The sequence below is a fragment of the Tursiops truncatus genome, chromosome 15 (genome assembly GCF_011762595.2).
Source record: "Tursiops truncatus isolate mTurTru1 chromosome 15, mTurTru1.mat.Y, whole genome shotgun sequence".
NCBI lineage: Eukaryota > Metazoa > Chordata > Mammalia > Artiodactyla > Delphinidae > Tursiops > Tursiops truncatus.
Genome location: NC_047048.1, coordinates 61,674,782 through 61,702,423, shown reverse-complemented (window position 1 = coordinate 61,702,423; position 27,642 = coordinate 61,674,782). Strand labels below are relative to the sequence as shown.

At 40.9% G+C, this 27,642-nt stretch overlaps 2 protein-coding genes across 9 annotated transcripts in view; one reads left to right on the top strand and one right to left on the bottom strand.

Annotated features, from left to right (window-relative positions):
- The window catches only part of LOC109552655 (agouti-signaling protein), a 196,710-nt gene extending 188,222 nt beyond the window's left edge, over nucleotides 1–8,488 (bottom strand). For 4 of the 8 annotated variants that reach the window (XR_012326269.1, XR_012326270.1, XR_002179531.3 and 1 more), the window contains exons 1-3: nucleotides 8,351–8,486; nucleotides 6,181–6,256; nucleotides 5,809–5,930 (exon numbers count right to left, since the gene is read on the bottom strand). The gene's annotated coding sequence lies outside the window, so the exon portion shown is untranslated. Of the gene's footprint in view, nucleotides 1–5,808; nucleotides 5,931–6,180; nucleotides 6,257–8,350 lie in introns of all 8 variants that reach the window. The other 4 variants (XR_012326272.1, XR_012326271.1, XR_002179532.3 and 1 more) reach the window with 3 other exon arrangements.
- Nucleotides 8,489–8,659: 171 nt separating this feature from the next.
- Nucleotides 8,660–26,394, top strand: EIF2S2 (eukaryotic translation initiation factor 2 subunit beta). Its single transcript, XM_019950675.3, has 9 exons — nucleotides 8,660–8,816; nucleotides 14,101–14,278; nucleotides 15,751–15,854; nucleotides 18,918–19,053; nucleotides 19,758–19,858; nucleotides 20,465–20,613; nucleotides 22,966–23,022; nucleotides 25,184–25,269; nucleotides 25,925–26,394. Exons 1-9 carry the CDS (start codon nucleotides 8,802–8,804, stop codon nucleotides 26,098–26,100), a joined length of 1,002 nt encoding a protein of 333 aa, XP_019806234.1. The 5' UTR covers nucleotides 8,660–8,801; the 3' UTR covers nucleotides 26,101–26,394.
- The last annotated feature ends 1,248 nt before the right edge of the window (nucleotides 26,395–27,642 follow it).

Sequence of the window (27,642 nt, the reverse complement as noted above, 5' to 3'; positions counted from 1 at the left end):
CAGCACACCCAAACATGTCATATACACTAAGAGTTTTACTGGAAATACTCCCCAGGAGCACTCCTTCCCCTTTCGTCTGGACTACCCCTCACTGTACAGGTCTGCTGTAGAGCTATCATCTTAGGACTTCCTTTTACCTTTCTTAGGTTGATTCCCCTCTTTCCTAAAACCTCTATCTTTGTCATTCTTGTTTCAGTAGAGCACATCCTCCAGTAGTGTCCCAGGAAAAGCTTGAGGGTTAGTAAATTTTTTTGATCCTTGAATCTTTAATTGTGCCTCACACTTGATTGATAACATGACTTAGAATAGAATTCTAGGTTGAAAATAATTTTCTCTCCGAATTTTGAAAGCACTGTTTCATCGTCTTCTAACCACCAGTGTCAATGTTAAGGAATATGCTATTCTTATTACCTACTCTTTTATGAATAATCCATTCCCCTTTCCCTGCTCCCTCTTCACCTCCTATCAACAAGATTTTTGGATCTTCTCTTTATCCCTTGTCTTTAGAAATTTCATGATAATGTCCCATAGTTCTTTTGGTTTTGGTTTTTTCCCCTTCATTATGCTGGGCGCTCAGCAGGCTCTGTCAATCTGGAAACTCGTGTCCTTCAGTTATCAGAGACCTTGTGATTTCTTTGATAATTTTCTTCCCTTCATTTCTTCTCCATTTCTAAAACTGCAGTTAGCCTAACATTGGACCTTATGGATTCATTCTCTAATTATCTTTTCTCTTTTATTTTCAGGTCTGTCTTTTCGTTCTATTTTTCTGGGAGATTTCCTCAATTTTATACATTAATACTTCTATTATTTGTTTTTGCTATTAAAAAAATTTCCCAGAGCTATTATTCTCTGATTCCTCCTTTTTTTTGGAGCAACTTGTCTTTGCTTTATGGATGCACTATTTTATACTATCAGAGGCAGAGGATGCTTATTGTTTTCAAAAAAATATTCTTCTGCTCTCTATATTGCCTGTTTTCCATTTCTATTTGATGCTGTCTTTCTTGGTGAAGGTTTATCTCAACTATCTGGTGATCCTTTGCTGTCCCTTCATATTTAAGAGTGAGTCATTACAAAGGTATTTGGAAGGTCTATGTTAGGCGGAAGAGTTTGTCAGTTGGTGGGTTTCATCACAGGTTGATAAAGTGGGGACCTATTTGTTTTGTTGGGAGACCCTCAAGTATCATTATCTATAGATATTTCTTCTGGGGTTATCCAATTTTAAGTTTCTCCCAAAATTAATCCTCTGCTGTCCTGCCTCGAGAATATAAGCCTTGCTGTCAGCATCCCTGGAGTGAAGTAGAGCAAGAAGGCTGGGCGAGTTTCATCATTCAGCATGTAGATATTCATCTGATCTCTGTTTTCAGTGTGGTATCCTCCTACCCCAGCCTCCTCAGCTATGACCTTTAGCTGTACCTGGTACCTCAGTCTGGAGCTTCTCTAATTCAATTTTTCACAGAATAAACCAGGGACATAGAGGCATAGCTGCCTAACTGAGCAGGATGAGGAAGGAGCCTGGTAGTTTAACTTCTTAAATAGACTTTCAGCCAATCCCTCTCCTTTTGGCCCCTCACATATCTCTGCTGCTACAGTATCTGCTCCTTTCAATTCCTGATGTTTTAGTGTTCTGCAACATGAATGTACTTGCCTCTCATTAGTATACCCCTCCCCAGTATTTGGAACTCAATTTTCTTGGCTCAACTTTCCATCTTCCAAAATGTTGTTGATATCCTTCATCTGCTGTTATCTTTCTTTTTTTTGCAGTACGCGGGCCTCTCACTGTTGTGGCCTTTCCTGTTGCGGACCACAGGCTCCGGACGCGCAGGCTCAGCGGCCATGGCTCACGGGCCCAGCCGCTCCGCGGCATGTGGGATCCTCCCGGACCGGGGCGGGAACCCATGTCCTCTGCATCGGCAGGCGGACTCTCAACCACTGCACCACCAGGGAAGCCCTGTTATCTTTCTCATTCCCTTTGTCCTTGTGGACTGATAACATTAAAAATATTAACTCAATATCATTTTAGTGAATGGAGGAGAGAATAAGGATGAAGACGTGTTTAATCTGTCCATGTATACTGAGAACTGAAGGACTTTCAAGATGCTCACTCTTTCGCTCCCATAAAAAAATGTCAGAACCAGAAAATTCAGAGATAAAATTCTGCTCTCATGAGGCTGATGTGGAAAACACATGGGTCTGAGAATTGCAGTACCTATTTTCAAGTCCTGTTATTATTATTTATTGGCTGGTTGATGTTGGCGTTAGGTAAGTTAAATTTTCTATCTGTTTCATCATCTATAAAGTGGTGATAATTGTTCCTACCACAGTCTATCTTACTTGTAATGACTAAGGTAAGATAATTGATATAAATGTATGAATATATATCAAATATATAATATTTACCATTAACTCTATTACCAAGAGGCATAGTCAAATATATTTTGAGAGGCAGTGTAACAGTAGAAAGAGTATGGGCTTTAGAGTCACACAGACCTGCACTTGATTGCATCTCTGTCATTCATTGTGTGATCCTGGGCAAGTGACAACCTCTCAGCTTTGTTTTCCCCGTTTATAAAACGAGTATGATGCTATTAACCTGACAACGCTGTTGTGAGGATTAAATGAGATAATGCATGTAACACATCTGTTATAGGGCCTAACAGTTATTAGGTATTCAACAGATGTTCATTCTTCCTCTTATCCCCTTAATTTGGGACCAGCTTTATTATGTTCACATGAGAATCCTAAACTTGTATTTGCTCAATTAATGCTAAACCACATTAGTAATTAGGATCTTAGGTCATCAATAGCCCTCATAAAGGCTTTTTATTTGCTGTTTTCCCAGGACCAAATTATAAGGTGAGCAACCCAAGTTGAAAGAGTTCAGCGTATATATCCTTTGAAGTGGTAACAGGTTATCGCTAAGACATCTTTAGGAATATTTTGTTATGAAATAAGACATAAAATTTGTAATGAATATTAAAGGAGATCAGGGACACTGGAATACTGGAACTACTACTCAAAAATATTATCTTAAGAGTTATTCATTTTTTGTTTTTTTTTTTTTCTCTCTGATCCTTACATACACCCAGAAGCTGGGAATGTTTTATTACCCTGTTTAAAGATGAAGAAATCAAGGCATGAGTGAAAAAGTGACTTGCTCAAGATTCATTAGTCATCAAGGAACAAGGAACTCCAACCTTGGTCTTTTGATTCCCTATTCAGTTGTCTTTTGAAAAAAAAATTCTGGTTAAATACACATAACATAAAATTTACCATCTTGGGCTTCCCTGGTGGCGCAGTGGTTGAGAGTCCGCCTGCTGATGCAGGGGACACGGGTTCGTGCCGCGGTCTGGGAAGATCCCACATGCCGCGGAACGGCTGGGCCCGTGAGCCATGGCTGCTGAGCCTGCGCGTCTGGAGCCTGTGGTCCGCAACGGGAGAGGCCACAACAGTGAGAGGCCCGCGTACCACAAAAAAAAAAAAATGTACCATCTTAACCATTTTTGTGTACAACTAAGTACATTCACCACGTTGTGCAACCAATCTCCAGAACACCTTTTATCCTGCAAAACTAAAACTCTATACCCATGAAACAACAATTCTCCATTCTCCCTCATCCCCCAGACTCTGGCAACCACCATTCTACTTTCTGTTTCTATGAATTTGACTACCCTAAGTACTTCATATAAATGGGATCATACAGTATTTATCTTTTTGTGACTGGCTTATTTCACTTAACATAATGTCCTCGAGTTTCATCCATGTTATAGCATGTCAGAATTTCCTTCTTTTTAAGGCTGAATAACATTCCATTACATGTATATAACACATTTTGTTTATCCATTCATCTATCAATGGACATTTGGGTTGCTTGCACCTGTTGGCTATTGTGAATAATGCTGCTATACATATAGGTATACAAATATCTCTTTGAGACTCAGCTTTCAATTTTTTTGGATACATACCCAGAATTGGAATTGCTGTATCATACGGTAATACTATTTTTAATTTCCTGAGGAACCACCATATTGTTTTGGGGAACAGCCATACACAGTGGCTGTACTATTTTACATTCCAACTAACAGTACACCAATTTCTCCACATCCTTGTTAACACTTGTCATTTTCTTTCTTTTTTTTTTTCCCTAATAGCCATCCAATTGGTGTGAGGTGGTATATCATTGTGGTTTCCTTAAGAGTTTTGAAGTCTTCTGTAGAGATGCCAAGACACTAAGTAATCCTGTAAATCACAACACAATTTACATCAAGATCCTACTAGACTTAACACACTGTAGGAGGCAACAGTACACATAGTCATTGCCCTCAAGGATTTTATAATCTAGCTGGAAAGAAAGGACATACGCACTTAAAAATAAATAACAGGACTTCCCTGGTGGCACAGTGGTTAAGAATCTGCCTGCCAATGCAGGGGACACAGGTTCGACCCCTGGTCCGGGAAGATCCCACATGCCGCGGAGCAACTAAGCCCGTGTGCCACAACTACTGAGCCTGCGCTCTAGAGCCTGCGAGCCACAACTACTGAGCCCGCGTGCTGCAACTACTGAAGCCCGTGTGCCTAGAGCCTGTGCTCCACAACAAGAGAAGCCACCGCAATGAGAAGTCCGCACACTGCAATGAAGAGTAGCCCCTGCTCACCGCAACTAGAGAAAGCCCACATGCAGCAACGAAGACCCAATGCAGCCAAAAAAAAAAAAGATAGATTTTGTACCTATCCTCAAGCACTTTATATACATTCTAGTAGTAAAGTGAGATTATTAAATCACAAGTAAGAAAAACGGACCAATAAATTAAACAAATTGTGTTAAGTGTTATGAAGTAAAGGGGCAAGAGGAGACTGTTGCAGTATCCAAGAAAGAGATGACTATCGCCTGGACCAGGCTAGTGGCAGTAGAGAAAAAAGTGGTTGGATTTGAGATTTATTTTGGACATTGAATCAATAAGACTTGATAATGAATTGGATGAAGAAAGTGAGGAAAAGGAAGGAACTGAGTTAACTCCTGAGTTTCTGACTTAAGCAACTGGGTAGAGAGCAGTGCCTTGTTAATTGAGATGAGGAAGATTTGCAGTGGGACATTCCCAGAGTTCTGTTATAAACACAATAACTTTGAGATCTCTGTGAGACAAGCAAATGGAAAGAAATAGGCACTTGGACATGTAAGGCTAGAATTCTGAGGAGAAATTTGGATTGGAAATAATGGATTTGAGAATCATTGACATAATGACATTATTTGGAGACAGTATTTCCATTAGACTAGATTCCTAAATCTCCCCATTGACACATTATCTCATAAGTCGTTTCTATATATGATTAAATAATTAAGAATTCATTTCTGTTGGTTTAGTTCTCGGAGGATAAACTATTCAAGACTTCTTTGGGTAAGGGGGCAGTGCTCACTATACCTCCCATCTACCTCATCAACCCAAAGACAAATTTAATTTCAGAGTTACTAAATGCTTTTCATTAATACCTCAGTGACTTTCTCTTTTACTCATCAAAGCTAACTCGTAAAGTCCCCATGAAATGAATGAAAAGGATTGAATAGGTCTGGATTTCCCTGTGCATTAGAATTTCTGTCTTAATTATATTTTCTTTAAGTTAAACATCACCTACAAGAATGTATGGGCTTGCTTAAGTAGACAGAGTACTGGACTAATATCATGAGATCTGGGTTCTAGTTCAAGTACCGTCACTATTTAAAATCATAGCCTCTATAGGCCTGTTTTTGTGGGTCAGGTGAAGAGACTAAGGAATATTTTAAAGCCTATGAAAACATAAAATTCAGTAGCTTACTACTAGGAAGCTGGAGATCTGGGGTGGTGCTGAGCATCAAGAATGGCCCAGAGTGAAGATTCCAGGAGGCTGTTCTGGATTTCTCACTACTTTTTGTGGACTCCATAATTTGGCTTCTGTATCTATAAAATAGGAGAATGTCAATGATTTCCCTCACCATTATAAGAAGAAAATTAATAAATGTCTATATGTTTTACAGATTCCTGGATGAAACAGGTTAGGAAAATACAAATAACTATTGTGCTGATGTTCTTATTAGCTTAATCTAAGTACAATCTATCTCTTGGAAAACCTGGAAACACTTAGCTGCCATTGCTTTGTGACTTTTGCCAACTCCCCAGGGAATCTTGGCTTTCCCAAGAAAACAACTACCTTGAGGGTAACCTGAAATCTCTGAAGAAAGTCTCTTGCAAGCAACCAGTTCAGGGAGGTCATATCTGGTACCATGCTGTAAAAGAAAATAAATCTTTTCACAAAAGTGTTCAACACTATTTGCTAATCAGACCAGCATTTCCCAAACAGGGAGTGGCAGTACAGCGAGGCCTCATTAAGGCTTTGTCTTTATTAATGTGAACTAACTTTGTTAGCGTGAACTAAGTAACTTAAGGGTGATTTCCTATGAGCTCCTCTCTGCCTCTATCATTTCTCTTCTACCTTTGTTTTTTCCCACTTGTCTTCTCTTTGTCTCAGTCTTCATTCTCCTAGTTGGATGGGCTTTTCAAAAACGTAGGCCACATTGTTTCCTTCTCTCCTCTTCAAGGCCTCCCCACTCAAAGTGATTTGGGGACTGTCATGCTCCAAATATTTGTTTGGAGGTCTCAGAGACCAGGAGGATACAAATGGTATTCACTAGTGGCTTTTGACCAGGGGTGATTTGGTAATGGCTGGAGACATTTTTGGTTGTCACCATTAGGGAGAGGGTGCCACTGGCATCTAGTGAATAGAGGCCAGGGATACTGCTAAACATCCTACACTGCACAGAACAGCCACCAATAACAAAGAATTATCTGGCCCAAAATGTCGAGAGTGCTGCTGTTGAGAAATCCTGGTATGCACAGATATCAGTAGCTGAAAATTACTGAGGAGGCAGTGTAGTCCCCTTAGGAATACAGATTGCCTGGGCTTGGATCACTCTCACTGAGCTATAAGCTCCTTGGAGGCAGGGACCTAATTTTACCTACCACACTTACATTAGGGACTAGTATCCAATGGAGAGTACAAACTATTTGTGGATTGTCTCACACAGTTGTTTTGAGGCCCAAAGCATGGAATATACACTAAGTGATATGAAGCACAGTGAGAGGGAGAAAAGCAGCTCCTGAATATGGGGAGCTAGGCTGGTGTTATCAACTAGGATGTGCTGCCCTACTGAACATAAACAATTTCACAAAACACCAACATCAGACAAAGCCACTCTGTGACCATGATGGATAAGACAAAACAAAACCACTCCATAAACATGTTTGAATACAAACAAGAATGCTGTCCCAACCACAAAAGAAAAACAAACAAAAAGACCAAATATCCCCCTATCCTGGCTAACATGAGGGTGCTTCTCCCTTTTTAGATAATAATGATTAAAATACCCCATCACAGAATTACCTTCACCTCCTAATAGCATCCAATCCAGAGAGAAGGCCCGCTTCCTGGAGCCCTCCTCCAAATTACCTAACACAAGCCCAAACCCTGTAAATTCTTTCCAGCACCCTCTTCCTGAGATGTCTCCCTGTGCCTCATGCTGTGTCTCCCCTCCTTACAAGGAGACAATAAGCTCAGGTTTTTTTAAAATTTATGGCTGTGTTGTGTCTTCGTTGCTGCGCTAGTTGCCGCGACTGGGGGGGCTACTCTTCATTGCGGTGCGCGGGCTTCTCATTGCGGTGGCTTCTCTTGTTGCAGAGTAGGGGCTCTAGGCGCCTGGGCTTGTTAATTGTGGCACGTGGGCTTCAGTAGTTGTGGCTCGCGGGCTCTAGAGCACAGGCTCAGTACTCGTGGTGCACAGAGTTAGCTGCTCTGCAGCATGTGGGATCTTCCCGGACCAGAGCTCTAACCGGTATCTCCGCATTGGCAGGCGGATTCTTAACTACTGGACCACCAGGGAAGTCGAAGCCCAGCTTTGATCAACTAGACAGGTGATCTCGGTGGTATTTGGCTGGAAGGCATTGACAATAGTGAAAGCCCCCTGAAGGGTAACTGCTATTATCATGCCTCAAGGGGAACTGCACCCGCAGCGTTCAAGCAGAGACTTCGCAAACAAGGATTTCAAGGTTTCCCGACAGAATGCCTCCTGCCAGGCCGCTTCTCCTCAGGGGACGTCTCCTCTCCCGTCTACAGGGAGAAGCCGACCTCCCAAGTTCAAATCCAGCCTGTTGAGTTAAATTTCTCGTGAAATTTAGTGAGGTGTGCGCCTCTAGCTCCAACTTTGAGTTCCTGAAACACTACAACACCCCAATGGGGCACGGTGGAGGGAGCAGCAGGGAAACAAGCCCCGACGGGTTCATATTACTGAGTGCCTTACCCACCACCCTAACCCAGGAGAAACCACCTCGAATTCACTCCGCAAGCGACGCAGAACTGCGCGGCCTCTCCACGCCTCCAAAAGCTAAGGTAAGGGCAGCCCCCAGGCAAAACCGAACCTTCCGTGCCGGCTTCCTCAGACGTCGCGCACGCGCACGGGTCGCGGGGCGGCCGCGCTAGCGCCCGCCTCTCCTAGGCGGACTACAAGTCCCGGCTTGCCTGTCGCCGCGGCGTCGCCTGGTAACTCGCGCCAGTCGGAGCGCGCTAGGTCGGCTTCGCCGCGCGCCTGCGCCTTGGCGGTCTCTGCGCAGGCGCATTTCTAACTCTTGGGAAGAGAGGGCGGGGTGTTGTTCCCTTTCGCTGATGCAAGAGCCTAGTGCGGTGGTGGGAGAGGTGTCGGCAGGAGCAACGCTGAAGCCTGGGCCTGGGGCTGACCTGTCAGACTTTCCGTCCGTGCCGAGCCCACTCGAGCCGCAGCCATGTCCGGGGACGAGGTGAGGGCCTGAGGCTGGCGCTAGGTCTAGGGACGGAGGCAGTGAGACAGACCCACCCCAGTGTGGGAGACTGGGCCTGCGGCCTAGCGGCCGGCCGCCGCCATGTGGGGCAGCCGGGCCTAGGCGACGCGGAGCGGCAGAGCCGGCGAGGGCTCCGGAACCGCGGCTTGGCCGTGCCCCGCTCTCCTCAGGGTGGCGGCGCTGAGGCCGGCGTCCTCCCGTGGCCGGCGTTTCCGGAATGGAGAGCACGTTGAGTCGCCCTCCAGAAGAGAGCTTGCATGCCCGGTTAATGCCCCAGCTGAACGAGATTGGGGCTGGCGGCCCCTGCATTCCCTTCGATTTGACGGTGCAGCTTCAACTCTCACTCTCTGGGCGCTGGTGGTGCCTAGAGGAGCGTCTCTTGGCTCCGGTGGAGCGCCCTAGTTTAAAACTTTGCAGGCTGGCTTGTCCTGCCCGGCACCCACCCTTGTTCTCATGTAGAGGGGGGTAGGACGAGAGGAAAAGATCCTTCAGCCTGAAAAAGTGATTAACTTTTTCGGAAAGTTTTAGGGCGGGAGTCCCTGAGCCTTCCTTAGCAGAGCTCTCAGCGACGTCAGCGGGAAGTCTGAGTTGCAAAGATGCCTGGGTCTTTTTATACTGTCTTGCTTGTACCTCAGCAAATTTCCTCAAATCCCTTTTTGGCCAGATTTATCCCAGTTTATTTAAAACCAAACGACCTAAAATGAAATTTGACTTTAAGTGATATCCGTAGGTATAAACACTGCTGGGAGAGCTACCGCTTACCGGCCAGCTCTCCCCACCAGAAAAAACCCCTTGAATTTATAATTAATTTCTGTAAACATTTGAGTGCTTGGCCAATAGGGCCTCGGAGAGAAGGAAGAGAAAAATTCGAGGCTTTTTCGAGCTTTGACTTTTGAGGTAGACCCTGGAAATGCTTTGAATTTCCTCAAGTAGTGGAAAGGCCTGATCCAGGGCAAGGGAGTAGAATATTATCCAATTTGGTTAGAGTTAATCCCTTGAAGTATAGGTAGTAGGTGGGTCATGGAGGGATTTGAAGACCAAGTTAAGGAATTTGGATTTTATTCTGGAGGGGATTCTGAGCTCTCATTTGATTCTCATGACAACCCTTTAAGGTGGGTATTGTTATGCCCATTTTAGAAATGAGAAAACCGAGGCTTTTAGAGAGTTGTATGATGCTCATGATCAAATAGTAAGTGGCTGAGCCAGTAGTAGAATTCCAAATCTCCATTTAGGTGACTAGGAGGGTCTCGCTCTCTTAGGAAGGAAACTGAGTCTAAGGGAGGTGTGTGGTTCTTGCTTGGAGGTCATGGTAGACATTGCTCTAGGCCACTGTATTTCAAAAGTTCTGAGACTGGCAGTGTCTCATGCTTGTTTTGTTTCTACCCATTTTCTAAGCTTTTCATAACCTTTAACAAATAAAGTACCTATATAGTGCAGAGTTCTCTGGGGTGCTATTCTGTGTTTGGTTTTCTGTGGTAAAGTACTTGCAAGTGTTGTAAGAGATTTACTACTAGTTGGTATAGGAGGTAGAAATAGAGCCATTAACAGCGATTTGGAGGGCTGGAGGGTTCAGTTTTAGCAGTGGGGTCAGATGTCAAAGGAAGTGGAATATTACTGAAGGGTGAAAAGGATTTCGTCAAGCAGAGATGTCAGAACTAGCATTCCAGCAGAGGACTTTGGAAGCCCATAAAGTATTAAGCAGCTTTGCATTTCTCAGATCTACCAGTCCATTTTGTAAACAGGAAATAAGGGCTCAGGGAGGTTAAATTGCCCAAGATCACACAGCAAGTTAGTATGACTAGAATCCTGCCTTTGGCTTCCACTCTGAAGGTATGTGCAGGTTCTGGTTCCTTTAATACTGCTGGATAGATAAGTTTTCTTAGGCCGATCCTTAACTTCTGGCTACTTTACAGACGTAAGGATCGAGTGAAAATTTGTACATAGAAATGATTTATAAACTGTGATGGATTCCCTACAGTGGAAGTAGTGCTGCCTGGTAGCCAGGATAGAGCATTAAAGAACCTACTATTAAAAAGTAATTTATTTCTTTTTTCACATTTCCTTTTTTTCTTTTAATAGTTTTTTAATGTATAGTTGTCATAAACTGCACACACTTCCTTTTAAACCTGGCAAATAAGCCCCAAACTCACATAACATAATCTCTTTTAAACTAGTGGAACCATGACCTCTAAAAAGCAGTATTCTAGAAATATGAGTGCTGCCTTGTGAGGAAAAAGTCCCTAATCTGCAGGCATTAAAGTGCTGTCAATAGCTAAGATTATTGCTTATTACTAGGCCCCATCCACAAAGTATCGGAACGTCAGGTTGTCACACAACATAGTAAGGTGTTTTACAAAAGAAACTGATTAAAAATGGAATATATGTTGTATGACGTATACAAAACACAGAAGAATGCAAAGAGAAATAAAAATCTCCCAGAATCCTATCACCCAGAGATGACGACACATTTCTTCAGAGCATTTGTTCTGCTCACCTTGCTTCTCTGGGTGCTTTTGTAACTCACTCCTGCCTTCTGGGTGGGGTGTGCTGTGGCCTTAAAGTTAACATCCTGAATAAGGTATGATAGATGGGAGTAGGCTTCCAACTTGCTGAAGCACTTTAGGCTATTGTCAGGGTAACTTTTGCTGCTGTCCCTTTTCCTCACTTTCTTCAACCCAACCCAGTGTGGGAAGTTGAAAAGAGAAAACTTGAAGGCTTTGTTCTATCTAGAGTTAAAAAAAAGAAAGCCCAGAAGAGTCTGTGCTTTTCCATAAGTGTACTGTGAGCAACTATTTGCGTCTCACATCCCAGCTAGTTTCATAAACAAAACATATGGACTGTGATAATTTGTTAAGTCAGATATGAAAGTCTTAAAAAAAAAACACATTTAAAAAAAAGATTTATTTATTTTATTTTTGGCTGCAATCAGGTCTTAGTTGAGGCACACAGGATCTTCATTGAGGCATGTGGGATCTTTCATTGTGGCACGCGGGCTTCTCTCTAGTTGTGGTGTTGGGTTTTCTCCTCTGTAGCTGTGGTGCCCGGGTTCCAGAGCTCATGGGCTCTCTAATTTGCAGCACACAGGCTCTCTAGTTGAGGTGCGCAAGCTCAGTAGTTGTTGCGCGGGCCCCCGCGGCACGTGGGATCTTAGTTCCCCGATCCCCACGTTCCCTGCATTGTAAGGTGGATTCTTTACCACTGGACCACCAGGGAAGTCCCAGAAACCACATTTTTAAAGTTAAGACTGATGTGACCTTGTGGTTTGGGGGAGGTCTGCTTTGGGCACTATTTTGGAATCCCTATTTCCATATTTTTAAAGTCTGGTTTTGCTGAGTGGTGTGAATAAAATGAGGCAATGAGTTTATGTCTTAAGTATCCAGAGAGAGTAATTGAGAGAGGTGTTAATTACTGCAGTGTACAGTTCTTTCATGTTTATAACCCTTTACAAGGCTACAACCGTACTGTTTCCCTGTGGACCTATATGAATGTTTTTCAGAGCATAACAGGGCGGTTGTGAGGATGTCCTTTGATGATTTTAGGATCCCCCTTACCTTTAGTCTGTCTTGCTGAATAATAGTTAAAAGATAATTAATATTCTAGGGAACTTGATGCTTGAAAAAAATGCAGTAAGTGAACTATAAGCCCTGCCAGACAACCAAATTTATAGTGCCTGGAGTGTTGTCTGTCCTTTTGCCAAACTTCCATATTTCAGGAATAAGGATGAATTATAGCTTCTTCCCTGGAACAGATTACAGCACTCCATGTAGGGTGACTCAAGACCCAGTAGGTCAGCAGTGGGGAACTCCTTCCTCCTGGCTCTTCTATCCTCTAAGTTTGCCAGATCATGTTCCTCAGACTGACTGCTTTTCAGAATTGCTCATTTATACAATTAGAGCCTTCTTAAGGTTGGAGGGGATAACTTTGAAATGAGGCTGTATCAATTTCCAGAATGTCTTGCAAATCCTTCTGTATTGGGTGAGGACTATATTTATACTACCCTACCTTATTACAGACCATAGTTTGGTTTCAGTGTAGCTCAGTTTCCTTAATGTACTTGGGACATAAAGGAATTTAAGTTAATCAGAATCAGTTTTGGGAATTTTTTTGAGTTTCATGATATGTCTTGGAAATTAGATCACCCTGAGTTGATGAAATTTCAGTGATAGGGATCAAGAGATACCATGTTTTGTCAACTGTAAAGCATTATATAAATTGTATAATAATTGCTAACATTTATTGAGTACTTTTGTGCCAGGCACTGCGCCAAGTGTTTTATATTTATTTACTTATTTAGTTCTCCTAATAATCTCGTGAGATTTGGTTTTGTTTCTGCTACTGATCTCCATTTTACAGCTGAGGCAAGGAGAGGGCAAGAACTTACCTGGGGTAACAAAAGTAAGAACCAGAGTCAGGATTTGAATTCAGTCAGTTAGGTTCTAGACTTGTGCTTTTAAACACTTTATCTGTATTTTTTAATGTTCCAGAAACAAAAAGCAGAGTAAAAGGTTGTATAGAAGTTTCTTTTACTCAGAGATTTGCTACATGAAGGGCTGCTGATGGATTTCCTTAAAGGCTTGTCTGAGTTTCAGGATAAAAAATTTTTTTAAGTTTTTTTTTTATCAGTTCAAGTCTCCTGGTATAGCAACCCCAGGTTACCAACCTTAAATAAAACACGTATGACTTGTCTAGGCGTTGGTTTTCTCATTCATAAAGCGAGGGGTGAAGCATGAGTTATTGCTAAGATCCCTTTCCTAAATTCTGTTATCTTGTGATAATTTTAAATTAAAAGACATGTACATATGTTTTGGGGAAGCACCCCCTTAACTTCCTTTTTTTTTTTTTTTTTTTTTGCCATACGTGGCCCTCTCACTGTTGTGGCCTCTCCTGTTGCGGAGCACAGGCTCCGGATGCACAGGCTCAGCAGCCATGGCTCACGGGCCCAGCCACTCCGCAGCATGTGGGATCTTCCTGGACCGGGGCACGAACCTGTGTCCCCTGCATCAGCAGGCGGACTCTCAACCACTGCGCCGCCAGGGAAGCCCACCCCCTCAACTTTTAATAGTATAAGGAAGGTTACGTGTGTGTGTGTGTGTGTGTACATATATATATATTTTTTTTTTGTAAAATCCTTTTAGATACTTTAATGCGTCAAATACTCTTTCTTTTAAGAGTATGCCTTTTGAGAATACAGCATACTTGGAATGTGAGTATCATTAAAACTAATCACGTGGTCCCCTTTTCTTTTTAATTATCTTTTAAACAGATGATTTTTGATCCTACTATGAGCAAGAAGAAAAAGAAGAAGAAGAAGCCTTTTATGTTAGATGAGGAAGGGGATGCCCAGACAGAAGAAACCCAGCCCTCAGAAACAAAAGAAGTGGAGCCAGAGCCAACTGAGGACAAAGATGTAGAAGCTGATGAAGAGGACAGTAGGAAAAAAGGTAAGTGGCAGACGTGAGAGAGTCACTGTTGTCCTGGGAGACCTGGTTCTCTTCCATCAGTGTGTTTTGGATTTTGTGCACACAGTGTCCTTTCAGCCTGAGAGGCTATCTATTACAGTGAAGCTGAGGCCATCAACAGTCTGTGTGCATGGGACCTTGTCAGATTTCTGATAAGACTTGTTTTCAGGGAAAATTCCACTGAATCCACAAGACAGAGATGACAAAACTTTGTTACTCCAGGGCTGGTTCTTCTAGTCTAGCCTTTCGGGATGTCTCTTTTCCAGTTTTAATGGTGGTTGTATTTGAGTGTAGGCAGGAAGAAATGGGACCAAGATAAAGAGTTTTGTGTCTTAACAAGTTTGAAAACATATAGAAGAGATTAAAATTACAGCCTAAAATGTTTGGGTTTAGACACCAGCATGAGTTATTCACTCTGTGCTTTAACACAGACAGCATTTGACAATTAGAAATAAATGATTAAGTAAACATTTATGCCTATTGAATAGAAGACACTGTACTAGGGATAGAGAAAATTAACATTCATTGAGCATATACCATGTGCTAAGCATCTTATACATGTTTAAAACAAACTTGGAAAGTAAATCATTCTTTTATTAAGACAAAATTAATTCATAAATAGCTCCTTGAAAAACTTTGTAGTGGGGCATTTAAAAATATTTCTAGTGTACAGTAGGGCAGAACAAATGGAAAACTTATTGAACCAAACCCATTATTACTCACTAATGGTGGATAAAATCTCATTTTATTCATATTGTAGCCTGATTGATTGAGTAGCTCGTTGAGCTAGGCACTGGGATTTAGGTGAGAAAGGCATAGCCCCTTAATATCTCATTGGGAGATAGACAAGCAGCTGGTAAACACCTCTGTTGAAGTGGTAGAAGGTACTATCAAAGCACCTAGGGGACACCTAACCCAGTTGGGGAACAGGAGGGATAGGCTTAGAGAAGACTTCTTGGTGGAAGTAACTCCTAACAAAGATCCTGTGAGATGAAGGTAAGAGCTGTGTGGGAGGGCCCATAGGAAGGCTTGAAGGTGAGAGACACACACTTCACTAAGAAGTGGAGGTAGTTCAGTTGAGCTGGAACTAGGAATTAAGGTGTCACAGATGAAAGAGTAGCAGAAGTAGAGAGAGAAAGCTGGAGAGCCTTGGAAATTATGTTAGAACCCTGACTTTGTCTTGGGAACAATGAGGCATCATATGGTCAGATTACTAAATAAATATTCCCAACATGGTCCCCTAGCCAGATTTCTCCTACAAAGCTTTGAGTTGACCTGCCATTTTGTTTTCAGAACCCTAACCTTTGTGGTTGTGGAGGAATTACTGTGCTAATTAATACCAATCTCGCTATTCTGGTGACTTGATCGATTAATAGCTGAAACATTGGTTTAACTCATAATTTAATGCTTCGCCTTCTGCTGTTAATAACTGAGAATCTCAATTCTCTTTTTAGATGCTTCTGATGATCTAGATGACTTGAACTTCTTTAATCAGAAGAAAAAGAAGAAAAAAACAAAAAAGATATTTGATATTGATGAAGCTGAGGAAGGTGTAAAGGTAGTATTGCTTTCTTATTGAAGGTAAAATTTGACCTCTTGAAAGGTTGCTAGTGGCTGATGTTTCTCCCTGTTTGTCTCATCTCTTACTAGTTTTGCTTTTGTTATTAAGTATTTAGTCACCACTGTTAAGGTCAGTTTCTTGGGATTTTTGTCTGACTAGGTATCTTAAAGGGATGATGGTTCAAAGGAATGTAAAGTTAGGTTTTACACATTGTATTGTGTGCCATTAAGATGATTACAAAATGCCACTTGTCATTAATCATACTGAGATTGGCTGAGGAGAGAGACTTCTGTGAGAAATCCTATAGAGCAAATATAGTTTCTTCTGTTAAACTTTTGGTAGCATGTTGAGGATACACAAATTTATGTGTATTCTTCTGAGCAGCAAAGAATGAACCCCAGCCTGTGGTGGTTGGTGGCTGATGATTTTATAGTCTGTAGGAGAACCAGAGCACTCAGGTTGGTTTTATGGAGTTCTCTGATCTTGTAGGGACTTGAGGCCCTGTAATTGTCTTATTACTGGATTGATTTCTAATACAAATATCTCAGAATTATGAGAGAGAAGGAGTGAGAATACACATACACATGCACTAAGTTGTCCCCTTTTGTGCCCTTTACCCAAATTTTTCTTTGGTAAATTATTTATTTGCTCAAATTCAAGTAAATAAGGTGTATCCCACACATAGCAGTAATTCATTGAGTTTTGGAAACAATGTCACAATTTTAATGACTTGGTTAATTCAGCAAATATATGTTAATGATGATAGTGAGTCAGGCATTGTGTGCTAATTGTTAGGGTACTGAAACAAATAAGATATTTTTCCTGTTTTTGGAGGTTCAGGGATAATTTAGAGTTCTTTAGAACAAGATTATTTTACCTGGATTTATTCTACTCTCTCCCTGTTTGGGGATTTTCTTCTCTTCCTACTGTTATAAGGAAATTGATAAAGAGAAATGCTCAAATTATGTTGAATGAATGAGATATAAATATCCTGGGTAACAAGGTGACACATCAGAGATGTGCCACAGAAAGTCTTGCTTAACAAATTTCTCTAGTAGCTTTTGTCCTGAAGAGCCACTTACAAGCTCTAATTTAGTGCTTGGATACTTTTTTCTCTGCTACTGAAGTCATAACGTAAGAGGTTACAAGTACCCTTATCAGGCAAGACATGGGCATTAACTTGAGGCTGAAGTATTTTAAAGATCTTGGGTTACTCTCCCCCTGAATTTTCAGAGCACCACAGGGCTTTTGAAAAATCTTCAAAAACACTATGTGCTATTCTCTACCTTTCACTGGGTCTTAGCCTCAGGTTGGAAATAGATCTTACTGGGATAAAATAAATAATAATATAGGACTAGAAGCTGGCTGATGTGTGCTCATTTATATTTAGCATGTCTGAGTTTCTCATTTACTGACTGCCATCTTATTAGAGACTAGGTTAGTATCAGATTTCTTGTCTGGTGTTATCCAGCTAATACACATGGGCTGGTTGGTCTTTGATGGCCAAAAGTGGCACTGAGACTACACAGCTGGATTTGGCATCTCAAGGCTGAGCTTCTTTTAGTCCCGGCTATTCCAACTTTTCTGCTGATTAGATTTCTAAAATTACTATAGCCATTTACAGAGTAGTTCAGGATGTAGGTGCACAAAAATAGATATTGATGGGTGATGTGGATGGCACACTTCAGGGCAGGGAGTTGGATACACTGGTGAAAGGAGGTGAGATTAGAAGGCTGGAGACTGAAACTGGCCCTTTCTGCTCTTCTGGGGTTTTTTATATCTCATTTCAAGGTTATGCCCTATTTACATCCATGACTATAGCAGCTAATCTTGGGATCAAGCTTTACCTTGTCTCTATCCATTCATCATAGGACCCTAATTCTCCGTGGGTTCTGCCTTCTCCCTCTTTCATGGATTTATCTATTGAAGTGATGCCCAAAGACCTCCTCAGTCTGGTGCCAGGCTGGCTGTGGTATAAAAAAAAATATTTGGTCTTTGTCCCTGGTTCCTGGCACATAGCTCCTAAGACTCTTGGAATCTCTAGATATGAGTTTGGTCACCAAGAACCAGTGATTTCATCAATCATACCTGCATAAGGAAGCCTCCACAAAAAACCTTTCATGGGTTTCTTTCATGGGTGAGCTCCATAAAAAACCCTTGAACAGTGGGGTTTGGAGAGCTTCAGGATTGGTGACCACACTGGGGTGTTGGGAGAGTGGTATACTTGAAGAGAGCATGGAAGCACTGCACTCTTGCCTCCCTTTCCTTGCTCTATGCATGTCTTCCATTTGGCTATTTCTGAGCATATCCTTTATAATATTGTGTGTGTGTGTATATATATATATATATAAAATATAATAAAGTAATAGTTAAGTAAAGTGTTTTCCTGAATTCTTTGAGTCCTTCTAGCAAATTATTGAACCAGGGGTGTGTGGGAACCTCTGAATTTGAAGTAGGACATATGTATGGGAAACGTGGGGACTCTATACTTGTACCTGGCCTCTATGAAGACAGTCTTATGTGACTGAGCCCTTAAACCCATGGAGTTTGTCACTAACTCTGGGTAGTGTTAGAACTGCATTGAATTGTAGGTCACCTAGTTAGTGTCAGAGAGTTGGAGAATTGAGGTGGAAAAACATCACGTATTTGGTGTCAGAAGGAAAAAAAAAAACCCTCCTACGAACTGCATCAGAATACTTAGAAACTTATTTAAAACATTCCTGAACCCCATTCCTGCTGAAGATTGTCACTGAGAAGATTTAAGAATCCTTGTTTCTTTGATTCTGACAGTGGCCTGATTTAAAAACATGGACAATAATTATAGTAAGATCCCAAGGCTGGTGGATAAAAGAAAGGAAAAGGTCCCACAAAAGTGTCTTAAAATTTTTCCAGTTTAAATGACAGACTGAACCAGTTTGGTTCACCTGTGAGAGAGAGTTCTGATCTGTAACTTCAGTTTTGAATATCTTTTTTTCCTCCAAAACCATGTCAGCCCATGTCATTTAAAAATAATAATAATCCTAGTAGCAAAATGTTGAGACTCTTATCTCACTTTCTTAGGACCTTAAAATTGAAAGTGATGTTCAAGAACCAGCTGAACCAGAGGATGACCTTGACATTATGCTTGGCAATAAAAAGAAGAAAAAGAAGAATGTCAAGTTCCCAGATGAGGATGAAATACTCGAGAAAGATGAAGGTAATACTGGGAACTTAGCTCATTTCTAGGCTACACAAGCCTTTGGCCTAGTCTCTTCCATGGGTGGCCTCCTTATTTATTTTTTCTTGCCCCTTATTTCCACTGCCTAATAATGGAAGCTAAAAGGAAACAGAATCTAACTTCATAATGACAGTTTAAAAGATTTCATGGGGGAAGAACTTGGCAATTGTGATTACATTAAAGCATACTGATTTAGACTATTGGGACAATTACTGTAACTGAATTTTAAATGTTTAAAAAATCTTTTACTATTTTGTTAAAAGTGCTGTTTATTAGCTTCTAAGTGCTATAGCTGCTTTAGAGAACTTTAGTATAGTCAGCAGATGGGTTTTTATGGATGTATATGTTTCTTAAGTGCTTCAAAACAATTGAACATTTTTTCCTCTATTTATCCCAGTGCATTATTTTATCTTATGTTTGTTAAATCAAGACAGTTCAATGTGTTTGTATTACCACACATTCCTAGAGGGTGGTTTTTGAAAATCGTAACATCCCCTTAAGGAATATGGGGTTATTTGTGAGCCTTGATGCCTTTATGCTTGAGGCTGTTGTGAATGCAGCTGTGGGAAGGAAGACCAGATGTCTTTGAAGCTTTCATTTCTCTAGATCTGCTTCTCCCTTCTCCCCTTTTTGTTACTGTATCAGGCTCTACCCCTCATTCTTACAGTCTTTGTTATCTGTAGCTTTAGAAGATGAAGACAGCAAAAAAGATGATGGTATCTCATTCAGTAACCAGACAGGCCCTGCTTGGGCAGGTTCAGAAAGAGACTACACATATGAGGAGGTAAGACAAATTCTGTTATGAAAGGGGGCTGAACTGTTCAGTAGAACTCAAAACAAAAGCAGGATAAATGTTCCCTGAATTGAAAGGGCCATTGAAGTATAGGTGGATAATGAAACAGACCCAGAGAGGTCGCACTGCCTGATGCCGACGTTTGGGGCAGGCTGTCCACAATGTGGCAGTCATTATAGTACTCACTGTTCCATCTGAATCCATGAACTTCTGAGGCCATTGGAGCCCCACTGAAGGGGGACAGTAGGGAGAGGGAGTGGCGAATAGGGGGCCATAGTAGTCTGGAGTTTGCTTGTTCAGGGTAGTCTGAATTTTACTTCTCCAGGTACTATATACTTTCCCACAGAAACAGTAGAATTAGGGGCTTGTTCATTCCTTTAACTTTGAACAAGGAACTATTAAGCATCCATAAGGGACCAGTTCCTGGTTGAGAATTGAGTCTTGCCTTCAGGGAGCTCCCAGAACATGTGATGTGTGTGTACATTTAGTAAAAAGTAAAGTTTGTTCTGTTTAAAGGAAAAGCACAATGACTCAAGTGGGAACGTTATACTCCTGCTATTAATAAGACTGTACACGAATACCACTTTATCTCTATAGCTACTGAATCGAGTGTTCAACATCATGAGGGAAAAGAATCCAGATATGGTTGCTGGAGAGAAAAGGAAATTTGTCATGAAACCTCCACAGGTCGTCCGAGTAGGAACCAAGAAAACTTCTTTTGTCAACTTTACAGATATCTGTAAATTGTAAGTTGGTTAATGCAAAGTCTCCGTCCCAAATGCTAGATTCTCAGTGGAGTGTATGTTAAATATGCTTATTGTGGACTCTATTAAAAAGTAGAAAGAATGCACAGGTGTCAGGGTGGGGTCGAGGGAGGTCACAGTTCGAGTCCGTCAGTTCTTTTGACTCACAGGTCTTTAGGCTTGTTTTATTGGGCATCCAGAAGTGAGAGAAGCCCACTCATGCTGACTCATGAGACGATCCTAACCAGATGGAGTGAAGAGTAAGAAGGCTGACTGTAGTCCTTAGACAGGGGCCTGGAGAGCCCAGGGAGGTGGAAAAGCTCATCAGCCTGGGGTGGGCCTGCCAAGCAAGTACAAGCAGTGAGCTTTGGGAAAGCAGCTGAATTTAATGTCCTTCTTCCTTGGATGGTTATTGCCAAGACACAGTTGATGAGATTTCGACATTCTTAATTACCATCGCATTCCATGCCTGTCTCACCCCCAGGTCACTGTCTGGGGCTGGCTCTTCTCAAAGCTCCTCAGCTACACCTTTTCTGGCAGGTTCCTTAGGGCAACTGACCTTATCTCCTGTTCTTTTTAGTTTCATAAGTGATACATGCTTGTTGCAGATAAAAGGGAAAACAACAGTAAACAAAGAAAATATAATCACTAAAAATTCCCTGCCCAGAGTAACCACTTGTTTTCATTGCTTAGGCATGACTTAAAAGGTTTTAGACTTTTTTGCTGATGGCAATAGTAGTATATGCTTATTATAGAAAAATTAGAAAATATAGACCTACTAAAGAAAAAAAGTCATCTGTAAGTCCACCATTAAGAGATAGGTAATTATAGTTTAATATTTTTGTTTTGCTACTTTTATGCATCTACATATTTTTAAATAAATTGGTATTGTACTGGTTTTTAACATATTTTTCTCTTAATATATTGTGAAATTTTTACCCTTATCATTAGTCTTTTAAATGTTTTTAGGAGTTATACAACATATTTTTTTATATATATAGATAAATTTTTTTCTCCCATTGTATGGATTGTCTTTTCACTTTCTTGCCATCCTTTGAAGCACAAGGCTTTAAATATTTTATTTATTTATTTATGGCTGCATTGGGATGCATTGGGAGATACATGTATCTCGGCAGAACTCAGAATAGAGCCTTAGGGCAAAAATTCCCAAAATGGAATTGCCTAGTCACAAGGAATGGACATTTTTATGGCAAACATTGGCAGTTGCTTTCCAACAAGTTTATACCAGTTTATACTCCCAGTAGCAACGTAAGTGTTATTATTATTATTATATTTTCACCAACCCTTACTCATTACATTTTTGGGAAAAAGTAACTTTTTAAAATTGTAACTTTTTAAAAATAACTTTTTAAAATTGTAATAGTAATATCTACTTATTGGAACAAGCTCAAACAGTGCCAAATGAATAGAATTAAAAAGTGAAAGGGGCTTCCCTGGTGGCGCAGTGGTTGAGAGTCCACCTGCCAATGCAGGGGACACGAGTTTGTGCCCCAGTCCGGGAAGATCCCACATGCCGCGGAGCGGCTGGGCCCGTGAGCCATGGCCACTGAGCCTGCGTGTCCGGAGCCTGTGCTCCGCAATGGGAGAGGCCACAGCAGTGAGAGGCCCGCGTACAGCAAAAAAAAAAAAAAAAAAAAGTGAAAATACTGAGTGGCCTTGCTCTGTATTTGCTTTTTTCATTTTATGTGGATACATCTTTTTGTTTTTTTTGTATTTAGAGACCTGTATTATTTTAAAAGCAAGATAGAATGGATGTACCGTAATTTATTTAACTACTTCCCAGTTGGTGAATATTTTAGCTGTTTTAAATTTTCTGCTATTGTGCTGCTGTGAAACACTTCGCTCTTTTTAAATAAAGAAATTGCAAACAGGAAATATATAGGAATTAGCATAACAAATACCCAAGTATTCATTACCTCAATTTGTTGTATTTTGACCTTTTGACACATTTGCTTCAGATCTTTTTGCTTCGTTACAAAGAGGGCTTTACAGTTACAGTTTAAGGCCATCTTTATATCTCTTTCTGATCCCTTTTACCTTCCTTCCTAGAAAAAGATTTTATCCTCTAAAGTTCGTATTTACCTTTCCTGTCCCTGTTTATAGACATTTACCAATGTGTATATGTTTGTAAATAAAATGTAATATTGTTTTATGGGCTTTGAAATGTAAACAAATGGTATCATTTATCTTCATTTCAGAGTTTGATGAACTGTGCTAAAATTCACCTAATAGCTGCGTAATAACAAATTAAAACAGTGAACAGGGTGAGGTTTTTAGAAGTTTGGTTAGATTTCCATGAAAGATAAGGTTTATATTATTCGACTTTCTTTTTAGATTACATCGTCAGCCCAAACATCTCCTTGCATTTTTATTGGCTGAATTGGGTACAAGGTAAGAAACTATATTCACATTTATGTATAGTTACTTACAGTATTAATGGACATTTCATAAGAAATTCTCTTAACTTGAAAAGATATGTAACACGCTTAGAAAAAAAAAAAAACATTCACTTTATTGTCAGAGGAACTTTTAGGGCAGTGAAGGAGGAAAACTTGTTCATTTCTGTGGGAGGTTGGTTACTTGGGAATAGGAAACAAAGTTCACATTGGCTCGTCTGTGAACAGGCCTGTTGGTATACCAGAGTGAGCACCATGGCTCTGCCATGTTTAGAGAATTTCCTGTCGTTAATTGGAATTCCTGGGTCTTTTTATGGAGCAAATACCAGATTTCAGAGGAAGCCATTTTCTTAGGACAGAATTTATTTTCTAAATTGTAAATAGGCTGTGGATGAAGTACAGCTTATAAATTGATTAGTGGCATGGGAAAAACATTGAAACAGGTATCCATAATTAAATAGTTACTTCCCTGTCTTTAGGGCTCTCCTGTTGAAGACACCACGCCAGTCCATCACCATTCGGGAGGGCCAGTGTCCCATGGAGCCCATCCCAGTTAGTTTGGCCATAAGTGCTAGGAATAGGAAGCTGAATGTCCCTTTAAAAATAAGTAATGCAGAATTAGGACATAATAAATATGACTAAGACATTGAGTGCCCATTGTATGCCAAGCACTTTTTTGGGTACCATCTCAATCTTTAAACAGTTATGTGAACTGTTAGAAACTAATATTACCCTTGTCTTACACATTTGGAAACAGGTTTGCTGAAATGAAGTTGTATGGTTGGTAACATAGCTAGTTAATTGCAGTCAAGATGTAAACTCAGGTCTGCCTTTCTCAGGAGCTCGAACTCTTAAGAGCCTTAATCCTGTGCCTTGCTGGCAGTATAGAGATAACTGAGGTGTCCTGTTCTCTTCCTACTCTTGAAACTCAGTTTGTTGGAATTGGCTGTATTTGCTTTGGGGTTAAGGAGTAATTTACTTGACCAGTGGTAGATATGTGGACTGTGTTGTGGAAGAATTGTTTTAAATGTAAATTTGTTACAATCATTGTTTTTAACTTGTATTAACTGATGAAGGAGTAAAAGGTAGTGTTTTTCCTACTTCTCAGAATAATTTAGTTTTTGTAGAGGTGAGGTAAATTATAACAAGTTGTGACCAGTGAACTTATGGTCAGTGGGCTAAATATTACAGGGTTGTTGAGAAAATTCAATTTCTTTTGACAGTGAATGAAAAAAATTTCTTGCATCAAGCATTGAAGTCACTGTAGCCTAGAGATTAGGGGTTGCAGTTCATGCAGGATGATAATAAACTCTTATAGTTAAAGGAGAATCACAGGAGAGGTTCTTGCAAAAGTCAGTTTTATAATAAGATACGGAGCAAATATAAATTTAATGCTGCTTGGCTGAATTTTGTTGTTTCACTTTGTGATTTGTAATTTTTAACACATGACGTCTAGCAGAGAGCTTTGCTTTCTCAAAAGTACTTGTCAGCAACTTCTTTTCAAAAAGTTTCTTTTTAAGCACCATTGACAATATGAGGCCTGTGATTTCAACTGTACTTTTGGGGGAGGGTTGTAACAGCTTTACAGATACAATTCACACATGTAAATATGTACAATCCAATGGTTTCTAATTTGTTCACATAGTTAACCATCACCACAGTTTTAGAACATGTTCATCAGCTGTATGTAACTGAATCAAAAGATTTAGTCTTAGAATTTTTAAAGATATCTGTAGTTCCTTTCATATTTTTTGTATTTATAGCCTACCTCACTGCTTTGCATGTGTTTATAGCCTACCTCACTGCTTTGCATGTGGTATGCATTCAGTAAAAGTGTGATTGTCCTTTTGTTGGGTGAATGGGTCATCACACAGACAGTTAAGGAATAAATTTGTTTTAGACTTAAAATCAGTTAACGAATCAGATTTGTTGCTGTAGACTTAATTAATTGAAAATTGAATTTAATGTCAGGAAATAGGGTCATCAGGTACCAACTACTTAATTAAAAATAATTTTTGAGAAACCAGGTAGTACTGCTCCTAGAACTTATCCTGTGCCATTGAATATATTTTAAGTTCATTAAATGTAAAGGCCCTGGAATTTGATTCCTTATAGGAAGAAAATAATAATGGAGATATTTTTGTTTTCTTTCACAGTGGTTCTATAGATGGTAATAACCAACTTGTAATTAAAGGAAGATTCCAACAGAAACAGATAGAAAATGTTTTGAGAAGATATATCAGTAAGTTTATAATTTCTAACATGTCGCTCTGAAATGTTCTTATTGGGCTGAAATATTTTGGGGGACCGCCATTGGTTTTTAATGAAGCTGGAAAGGCTGGCCTTAGAAGATGAGGGAAAATGATAGTGGTGGGGAGCTGGGTGGGAGGTGGCTCTTGGTGGCCGATTAGGGGTCATGGGGAGGGATTTGGATTTCCTAAGACGACCCAGCTGATCAAGGCTGCTGGTTGGTTCCAGGCTGAAGGCCAAGTCAGAGAAATCTGTCTGCACTCACACCTGGCCTGACCCAGTTGTTACCTTCCTAATCACTTAAAATTGGCAGATCTGTTCCCACCTAGGAAAGCTAGTAAGTTCTCTAAGTGGCTCTCCTGTAAACACAGCCAGGAGTAGGCATTTGGCAAATGTCACTGCTTCTTTGGACATTCGGGGTCTTTTTTCAACCTGTTGTTAAGTACGTGAAGCATCACATCAGATAGCTTGTGTTTTCTTACCCCTAGAATACCTAAGTGTAGCTAAGCTAAGCTTTCCTGGTTTGGGTTTGGGTTTGGGTTTGGGTTTCCTGGTTTGGGCTTGCAGTCAGTAGAAGTGTTTCAGAAGAAAGAAACCTCTGGCTCACTGTGGCTACCAGGTAATTCCTTATGTTGCTTTTCCTGCAGAGGAATATGTCACCTGTCACACGTGCCGATCACCGGACACAATCCTGCAAAAGGACACCCGACTCTACTTCTTACAGTGTGAAACTTGTCATTCTCGATGCTCTGTTGCCAGCATCAAAACTGGCTTCCAGGCTGTCACAGGCAAGCGAGCACAGCTCCGTGCCAAAGCTAACTAATTTGCTAATCACCACTGATTTTGCAAAGTGTGTTGTGGAGATTTGGCTGGACAGGTTTACCATCAGAGTGGATATACCACTGTATTAAAAACAAGATAGAAAAGCTGCCAAGTTCTTTGGCGTGTGGCCGTTGGTCTGAAATTCTTGCAAGATGCCGTTGCTCAAGCTGTTGACATACTCGTTGCCTACTTTAACAACTGTCAGAGAAATATGATGGGGTAAGGCGGTGCTTTTTTAAAATCGTTCATAGACTTCTGTAAAATGCAAGATAAATTAAAGTTATTATAACAGTGATTCTTTCAATTTGGTTTGTCCTTCAGTTTTCTTTTCTATAAAAAAAAATTATGCCTAATGAACTCAGCAGAACAGTTTGTGCCTAGGCTCTGGCGAGGTCTCTGTATCCTAGTCCTGAGAAACTTCAGCTGGGTAGCCATTTTCCTTCTCAGCTTCCCGGTATACCGGGAGTAGACACAGCTTCACGTGAGAGGGTGGTTGGAGGATGAGGTCTGGGAGGACAGCTTGTTTTCAGTGTCCAGAGAACGATTTTATAGACTTGAATTCTTTTCATTATGTGAGGATTGTTGCCACTACCTCACTGCTAAGTCCTCCAGCTGTTACCACATGAGGGAATACAAGGTGCTAAGTACCTTCCTTAGCATTTTCTTCCTTATTGGCCACTAAGAGAAGTTTAGAGATAACAGCCTTTGGGTGTGTCTTGTAACTGGCACTCCAAGAAAAACCCGTTGGGTCTCTGTTGGTGAGGAAGTGGTGCGGCATGTGCAGTAGAGAGAACTCTTGAGAGTCCAAACCATGATGCTAGAGGAAGCTTTTCTTTTTCCTCCCCAACTTGTGTTCTGGATTTGAAAAGGACCCACCACAAATGCTTTTTCTATTTTCTGTATTAAAGTAGCTTTTAAATGTGATCATGAGAAACTAAGAGGTGATATTGCTTGTGTGGTGCTTCTGGGGCTTCCTTCTGGTTCTGCCTTCTGTGGTTTTGGCCGAAAAGGTATTTCTCCACTGAGCACAGGGGAAAAGATCATCTTACATGTCTGCTGTGATCTGCCTTGCACGTACTTGCCAAGGATAAGGGCATAATGCTGCTCCTCACTTTCTTGTTGCCAGACTATTCCAGGAGCAGTCACTCAGCCTTGAATGTCTTGACCGTGTTGTTTTTAATCACTGTGACCCTTAATTTTAAAGTATAGGCCAAGTGTTGTAAAGCATCTTGGCCAAGAAGCAGTGGAGGGGGCAGAGCATTCCCTCAACCCAGTAGGACCTGAGGGGACTACACACTGGCTGAGCTGCCAGCACTGCCCTAATGAACTCAACTGCTGTTTATGATTTCATCTTCCTTCTTTTGTATCTATACCACACAATTCCCAATGTCAGATGTTACCGTGTGAATAAAGCAAGGATCAGTGCCTCTTGTGGAATTAGCGCTTTTGTGCATATGTATGTGTGTTTTGTTCATTTCTTTAGTGGGGAGACATGGGACTTTACAGTTTGGTGAGAGGCTGGCAATTTCAACTCCAGTTCTTA

Excerpts from the sequence above, each read along its gene's own strand:
- EIF2S2 (XM_019950675.3), top strand. Across the intron at positions 20,614-22,965 it reads TTTACAGATATCTGTAAATT|ATTACATCGTCAGCCCAAAC; the intron begins GTAAGTTGGTTA and ends CTTTCTTTTTAG. Across the intron at positions 25,270-25,924 it reads TGTTTTGAGAAGATATATCA|AGGAATATGTCACCTGTCAC; the intron begins GTAAGTTTATAA and ends CTTTTCCTGCAG.